General features: G+C 32.3%; 1 protein-coding gene across 8 annotated transcripts in view; it reads right to left on the bottom strand.

Moving 5' to 3' along the window:
* The window catches only part of Ccser2 (coiled-coil serine rich protein 2), a 149,460-nt gene that overhangs the window by 59,199 nt on the left and 81,296 nt on the right, over positions 1-8,965 (bottom strand). For 7 of the 8 annotated variants that reach the window (XM_048801677.1, XM_048801674.1, XM_048801676.1 and 4 more), the window contains one exon: positions 4,400-4,595. In XM_048801677.1, coding sequence (XP_048657634.1) covers positions 4,400-4,595 — 196 coding nt within the window. Of the gene's footprint in view, positions 1-4,399; positions 4,596-5,547; positions 6,480-8,965 lie in introns of those variants that run through there. The other variant, XM_048801679.1, reaches the window with a different exon arrangement.

Genomic DNA, 8,965 nt, shown 5'->3' with positions numbered 1-8,965 from the left:
AGGGGGGATAGTAGAGGATAGGAAAGGCAGCAGAATACAACAGACACTAGTATGGCAACATGTAAATCAATGGATGTGTAACTGATATGATTCTGCAATCTGTATATGGGGTAAAAATGGGAGTTCAGAACCCACTTGAATCAAAGTGTGAAATATAATATATCAAGAACTATGTAATGTTTTGAACAACCAACAATAAAAAATTAAAAAAAAAAAGAATTACTTTTTTGCTGAGAACAGTGACTCAACACCTATAACCTCAGGTACAAAGGAGGCTAAGGCAGGAGGACTGCAAGTCTGAGGCCAGCCTGGGCAGTTTAGAACATCTGTCTGAAACACAAAAATAATAAAAGAGCTGGGGGAAAAATTCATTGGCAGAGCTTTTGCCTAGTGTTCATGAGACCCTGGGTTCAATCCCTAATACTGAGAAAAAAATAATTTTCATTATTTTCCCATATTCTTTGGATCAGGATTAAAATTCTTATCAAAATTCTATAAATTGGGTAATAAAATATACAGAGGTATATAAAATAGTTCAAAAGCCATGGGTTTAAAATGCATTCTACATTAATATGCAACTGGGTAACCTTGGGAAACACAACTAAATATCAAAATCTCAGTTTTTTCAGTATGAAAATGATATTACTACTGTTTTTCTTCCATACTTGTTATATAAAAAGTGAAAGAGATACACAAAGTCCTGTTGAAACTGTAAAGTAACTCTGGGTTGAGTATATAATAGCAAATAAAAAGCAAATCAAAGGCCAAATACAACAGTTTACAATTTTTAAATTTTGTGAACAGGGAGAACTTTGTTCAAATGAACATTCATAGAGAATGATTTAAAAAAATAATGGTTCTATCGCCTAGATTTGGCAAAAGGATGTGTAGTGATAGTAAGGAGTTGAAGATGGTAAGAATGTTGAAGGCTACTTTCACACTCCCCTCTGTATGTTGTCCCTCAAGGTCAACAACTATCCCTCAAGGTGTGCAACTTGCCTTGGAATCAAATAGATTGGGGTTAAAAAAACAAACACTAATTTTTAAAAAAATTATCATTGATTAGCTTTCTGAGGCTTACTTTCTTTAATTGATATGAAGCCAACATCACATACTTTTCAAGGACTAGAGATGTGTATTACAGGCACCTACAAGAATGTCCAGTATGCCATTCATGATTACTATATAAAAGTTTTATCTGTCAGAGAGATGCTTGAAAGAGCACTAAAATTCAAATACTTCAAAGCAATTAAATGTAACAATCATTGAGCAATGTTTTTTAACTACCAATATGGCCACGTCACTCTTCTGGCTACCACCATCAATAGAATAAATCCAAACTGCTCCTCCTTCCCCACTGGTTCTTTTTAGTTATACATGACAGTAGAATTCATTTTGATTTAATTATACAAGCATGGGATATACCTTATTCTAATTAAGAGTCCCATTCTTACGGATGTACATGGTAGTATGATTCACTGTGTTGTTTTCATATAAGTGTATGGGAAAACTATGTAAGATTCTTTCCACTGTCCTTCCTTTGCTTATCCCCATTCCCTTCTCTTCATTCCCCACTGTCTAATCTACTGCTTTTGTGGTGCTTGGGCCCTTTACAATCTGCCCTAACCCTAGCTATCACTCTTGCTTGCTGTCTAGAATCCTACACATTTTAACCACAACCAATTATTAACTGATCTTTGACTAAGACACATAGTTTTAAAATAACCTTTTATTTTTCAGAAAGAATGAATTAGGAAATTCACTATAATTTCTAATAAAAATTAGAAAATATGGATTAAAGTAATTTTTAAAAACTCACATTATCACCATTCAGGTTATTATCATTAAAAATTTACAGCATATCCTTCTGAAGATACAAAGATATGTGATCATAATGTATATACTACTTTATAATCTGCTTTCTTCAATCAACACTTCATCTCTACCCTTTCATTTTAGTAAATTTCCACCTTGTCATTTATATAGGCCAAGTTTATTTTCTCCAACTGACCCAAATGTCCTTTATAGATGCTCTGTCCAAATCAATAACAAATTCAGAATCTTACACTGTATCTAATTGTACCTTACATTTCTTTTAATGTAACAGTCACTTTGCCCCCACCATCTTTTCAGGATACTAACAAGCTAAAGAGATCTCACTACTTTTCCTAAGAATGTCCAAATTTTTATTTTTCTGGTTCAATTCTCTCTTATTCTTCTTTTCCCTGTTTTGTCAGATAAATAAAAAAGAATAACTACATGACTGCTTAAGGTTAAAACTATGGAAATTAAGTGAAAAGCTGTATAAGGAATTACTATATTCATAGGCTTCTATCTTTATTCCAAGCAAAAATCAAAGGTTTCTTCCACAGAGAAACTACACCTCCTTAGAAAGAAAATTCCTTCATTTAGTAGGTGCTGGGAGCCCACTGACATTCATCCATCACCATAAAATGAAACTGGTCAGTTGACAAGTATGATCCATGTGCAAAAACTTCTGAATCAACATTTCAGTTCCTCACTCTTAATATTAGTAAACATCAGAAAATCATTATATATTTGAAGAAAGATTCAAAAAAAAAAGTCAAATAAAAATAAAGAAAAACTGACCACTTAATAGGGGCTGGGGATGTAGCTTAGTTAGAGTACTTGCCTAGCACATGTGATGCCATAGTTTGATCCTAGCAACCGAAGAGAAAGAGTGAGGGGCAAGGGGATATGTTAAAAAAAAAACAAACAAACTGAGAATTCTTAATAAAACAAAACAAAGTCTCTACTTACTATAGAGGGGAATATGATTAACATGAATTATATGAATTATGAATATGCCACAATGAAACCCATTATTTTATATAATTCATGTGCACTAATAATAACACATGGCTTTATATAAAGTACATTGAAAACCATTTTTTAATTTCTTTCGTACTAGTAATTGGTTATCAATCCACCTAAGCCCTCCTCAATTTTGTTTCCTCTCATTATTAGTGGTGGCCTAATATTATCAGGTGATATTTAATCGGGTTAATGATTCATGGCAATGTACCCAGACATAGAAGAGGACACGAGGTATAGGTAGTATAATGACTAGCTTACAGTAGATATTTTGGCTATTTCCCATCCTTTCCTACCATCTTTTTCTACAGGCTATATTTTTCTATGGCTATATTTTCTGATCAGAAAATCTTTTCCTCAAACTAGCAGCAGAGAAACACTATAAATCAAACCGTATTCCCTGGTTATAGCTAAACTAATTTATAAATTCTGTACCTGGATACCTCAATCATGGACTTTCTTTCTGCCTTGGAAGAAGTCCAAGAACCGTAGACCAAAAAGAATCCTCCATTCTTGTTCCCAGCTTTAGCACAGAAAGGTTCCTTCTTAAAAGTTAAGTCAAATATCCATAAGAATGGAGAGGAATAGTCTGGAAAAATCCCATCCTAGCAATATGAAACAATTTACAAAACTCTTTAACAGAATGCATATATTCATCACCATCATTATTGGCTTAGGAGGCATATTTCACTTCAAATGGCAGATACCATGAGTCTGGTTTCGATGGCCACTAGGAATTCTAAGATTTGGTCCTTGCTCATTTGAAGTTAAAACATACAACACTGAAGAAAGTGACCCATAAAGAAAACTAAGCAGTGGAGAGAAGTCAGTCTGTTCTTTCTCAATCACAGTTTTAAGTTAAAAGCTAGTATATAAAACACAAATAGATTTAAAAACAAACAAAACATATCCTTTATTTAAAATTACTATTTTATTCATTGGTTCCCTGGTTCTCTACTATGCCTCTAGCCTTGCCTATAAACACTAAGTGCTTAAAATAAAGTATTGTTAAACCAGAATCCAAACTCTACCATCAACTCATCCCACGACTCTGGACAAATCATATCACTGCTAGGAGTCTCGACTTTCTCAAAAGAAATGAAAGAACCAAATAGGTTAAACTTAAAGGTCTCAAACAAAAAAATATGTAATTATTTAAATAAAAAACTTTTTTATTTCCCACTTATCTGAAATTATAGTAACAGACACAGAATGTTCAATGCCTACAATGCTTACAGTATTAAGTTGCTCAATTTACAACTATTATTACTAATTTTCTCAACAACCTTCCAATGTAGGTACTATAAAAATGAGGGAACAGAAACAGAGACTGGCTTACAAAATATTGCATAGCTCATAAATGCTAAGATAACAAATAAGACCATAACACAACACTCTCAGCTGTCTTCTCTAACTAAAGTGTTTACTATGTACTATTTATAGACATTCTACAGAAATAAAGACAGACATTTAGAAACCCAAGCAACTTTATTTTCAAAAAAAGAAGTCAATCTATTTTTCAATTCAAAATATTAAGAGCTAAAAATGTTCAATATGTACTTACCTGATGCAGCAGACGTTTGAGTTTGAGTAACTGAGTTTTTACAGCAGTGCAATCCTGGACCATGTGTCGGAGAGTCATCTCATCCAGTATCACTGTATTTTCCGGTACATCTGCAAACATCTTCTGGGCTTGGAAAAAGGGGGTCCCTCCATAGCTTTCAAAATGACCCAAAGGAGATTCTCTATAAGGAGAGCCTCTGGAAGGGCAGGGGAAGAAGGTGGGGGAAAAGACATAAATTTCAGAAAGAAAGATAATGAAATTACTGCAGTGATCTTTATAAATCATTTATCATTACTAGAAAGTCTCTCACTTGTACTCATATCAGTCATTGAATGTACTTCCACTGAAATGTGCAATCAGTCTACATGTCATTAAAATAATTATCTTCTGAAGCCCTCTCACCCTATCTTTATTGTGTTTTACACACTGGCTGAATAACTTTCTTTCCTAAGAACTGGAATTAAAACAAAGTAATGAAATGGCTTCAGCTGGAAAAATTATACTTATTCCTCCTACATTCTTTATTCCTTCTACATTTATTGCCTATTTGTTAGCTTTTGGCTTTGCTTAGCATCCTAAACTGCACACCTTTTTTAGCCCCATAACTATCTTATCCATATTAATTCCATTTGGACACACCTTGGACTACCATTTCATGAAAGTTCTAGCAAGCAGTTAAGACATAAGAAATGTTATTTCTTTGTTCTTTTGTTTTTATGTTGTTGATAAATCATCTTTTCCAATTAAGATTAACCAAAGTTTTTAAAGTCTTATATATATACATCATATAGTTTCATAAACTTAAACTGGAGTAAAAATAAGTCTACTCTTAAAAAACTTATACTTTTCTTCAGTTTCATACCATAATATTCATTAAAAAAAAAGAGAAAGAAAATTAGGGACAATGTGTTTCATGGAAGTACAAAACAACATTTTAAACAGAAGTCATAGCTACAGCAATTTAAATATTGCTGCATACGTTTTACATATAATTCTAGTTAGTTCTTAAATTATGACAAGAACTGAATAAGTCTCAATATTTAAAATAATACTGAAAAAGTATTCTCTTATTAGAAATAAGGTTCAATTTATAATGCATTAAATTTGTAAGTCAAAATGCATTAGATTTCGACCACGCTGAAAATGTAAAAATGTAGTAACTACTAATTTTTTTTACCTTTCAACAAATATTCCCAAATCTCTGAACTCTGAAATATTCAATATGAAGCTGATTTCTATATGATTATTTTTCTCTGAAACTATTTCTTGTAAATATTTTAGGCCTTCCTTTTTAACCCAAGAAAATTATTTTTATACATTTTTATATTGTTGATACAGAAGTAAGATTCTACTTTGATCTTATAATTTGACCCTTATACTTCTACTTTCTTTTACTGGTTCAAAATATGATTGAATTTGTGAATCTCAAATACTGATCAATTAATTAGTATGAATTTACCTATCCATGACTGAACAGATATACCATCTATACATGGGAGTGAATGTAAAACATATAGTTGTAAAAAGTTAGGAAGTGTTATTGACAAAAATATGGAATAACCTGACAAATGAAAAGAAGATATAAAAAGAGCTATATTTTTAGAGGAAAAAAAGTTGATATACTTTGGGAAATTGTCTGAGGCAGCAATGAATCTGGGATGAATTATACATTATGAGGTTTTAGTCTACCAGAAATGAAAGGTTAAGACTTTGGGCAGGGCAAGGGAGTAATGATACAAAGAACAAGACATATTTTTCAGGGACTAGGTAATCTTAAAAATGGCTCTGACACCACAGAAGCTTGAATCTAACTTATTCTTTGGTTTATTCCCACAACACCTGTGTTCCTGAGAATAACTTCTTAATCAATCACTAATTAGCTGAGATCCCCAAAGCAAGTCAAAATCTCCCTCATCTCTGAACCCAAATCCTCACCTTCTCAATGGTCCTGTCAGTCTACTCATGTTGCCCTCTACTGCATACTCAGTCTGGAGAACTCTTCATTTTAAGTTAGTTGGCACTTCTTCAGGGAAAGTTTCCTTAATTCCCAAGCAGGACTTGATACCTCCACTGAAGACCCCTTATAATATATATCACAGTATACTGTGTTTGTTAGCAACAAATGCCAAATTATAAACACTGTGAAGAAACAGATTGCTTATTCTTTTTCATTTGTATCTAAATTTTGTTTGTTTTTGCTGTTATTGTTTTTGCACTGAATAACAAGAATAATTTTAATCACTGAGTTTTTTTATGAAGCTTTCATCTCTGAGATTCTAAAATCCTGTTGATGTGACATGACAAAAATACCAATTAATAACCAAATTAATATTTACTTTTTATTCTGCCAAGTGAGTAAAAGAATGATTACAGAAGAAAGACACTAAAAGAGATTGGCCTACAGTCTACAGCATGAGAATCAGGTATAGAATACAGCCTTACATTAGGAGAACCAAATGCAAAGAACTAATGAATTAAAATTTTTTCAAACAAGTCTTGATTACTAACTGAATACAGGAATTAAGAATTTTGTCATCTAAAAAAGTCACAGATTAAAGAGCCAATTCTGGCATTGAATTTAGGCTTAAATTCATACCAGCTGTTGAAGATACTAATTGGATTGCAAGTCCTTTGAAAACAGCCATATCTTACTGATTTTTAAATTTCCAGATCTTCTGAGTTTAAATCTCAGCTCTCATTTATTAGCTATGTAATATTCAAGGAATGTTATATATTCTATGTTTTTAATTTTTCTCATCTATACATTAATGGGGATAATAACTTTGGTTGATAAAAAGATTAAATGAGCTATCATAAGTTAAAGTGCTTGAAACAGTGCATAACATATACTAAATGTAAATAAAAACAAACTACTATTTGTATGGTTATTATTAATTTCCACCTCTACAATTTTTTCAAACAAAAATGTCAAAGGAATACTACAAAGAACTACATATACCCTTCACCTTTATTTACCAACTGTTAAAATATTAACACATTTGCCTGCTATTTGTTGCTAAACTGATAGTAAGTTAAAAATAACAAAACCTCAGAGGAAACACTGAAGCATAGTGAGAAGGCTAGGAGGCAGACAGAAACAAAGATGGAAGAAAATGCAAATATTTAACAGATCATTTTCAGAAAATGAAAGAAGACTATTAAGATGGGGGGTGCACACAGGACAGAAAGACCATGAAGATCATGAACTTCTAGATCCTTAGAAGATGATGCAGTTCACACATGATAAAATGAATCTTAGAAACAGAATGGAAAGCAAAATCATTTTCCAAGATTAAAGACACAAATCCAGGTGCAAAAGCATAAAGAAGATGGGGAAAAAAATGAAAAAAAAAATGAAACTCCCAGTCATATCATCCCCTATTAAGTTGAGAGGTATAAGTTTGTACTTCTGAACAATTATTAACAATTATAGACTTGTAGCAGAAAAGTTAGGTGGTGAAAGCAATGGAAGGCTGCAAGCTGTTGTAAAGTGAATACACTAGAAGGTTAACAGTGTGTAAGTGAAGGAGAACCTATGTGGGTGGTCACAGTCCAGGATAGCTGGCAGATAAGCATGAGAAAGAAATGTCCACTATCACTAATATTACTTAATATTATTCAGCAAAGAGGCAATAAAATCAATAAAATGAAAAACAGGATACCTTAATTATATAAAGGTATAGTAATCAATACTATGGAATATTACTGAAAGACAAAAAAAAAAAAATAACACAATGGAGAGCTCAGAAAAGGACCCACAAAGTCAACTGACAGTACCTCATTTAAAATGAATCCATGTACAGTAGTTGCACTTGACATTCAACCCACAAGCATAAAAACCACATTTCTGAATAATTATTTATTTATAGTATTAAAGAAAACTCCCCAAGTTATATGATTATTCCCATAACTTTATTCTATTCTTCCCCATTTCCAACAGAGCTTCTTGATTACTAAAATGTGTGATCTGGGGACTAAGTTTAATGTTTTTGATTCACAGGTTAGAACAGGAAGTGCAGATGTCCACGTGCACATGTCTGGGGGGGAAGCAGAAGAGACTTTCCTTATTAATTTCTTTCCTAATCTGAGTCACAATTTTGCCTTCAAAAACTCTTTAGTATTTCTTTCCTCACCTTCAATAAAACCTCTGTATAAAAGTTAAATGTATAAATAGAAAAAAGATGCCAACTTTGCAATCTCCAAGACTATGGACTCTGGTTTGAAATATCGGATTTGGAATGCCCACCTCCCAAAAGTTAAGTATACATATTCTGGTGTTTCACAGTTGTATTTGTTATTAAAATTAATTAAATGAGCTATCATAAGTTAAAGTGCTTGAAAGATTCAACAAGATCACAATCAAAGTTCTGGGGTATAATTTTGTAGACAGTGACAAAGTAATTCTGTAAAAAAGCAAAAGAAACAGAATAGTCAACAATATTCAAGAAGGCAAGTCAGAGCACTGGTACTACCTAAACTTGAGACTTACTATATTGAAGCCACAGTAATCAAGACAATGTGTTACTGGTGAAAGAACAGACCAAAAAAAAAAAAAAAAAAATCCAA

Source organism: Marmota marmota, unplaced genomic scaffold, assembly GCF_001458135.2.
Source record: "Marmota marmota marmota unplaced genomic scaffold, marMar, whole genome shotgun sequence".
Taxonomy (NCBI): domain Eukaryota; kingdom Metazoa; phylum Chordata; class Mammalia; order Rodentia; family Sciuridae; genus Marmota; species Marmota marmota.
Note: the sequence above shows the minus strand (reverse complement) of the source record. Positions and strands in the feature narration are given on the sequence as shown.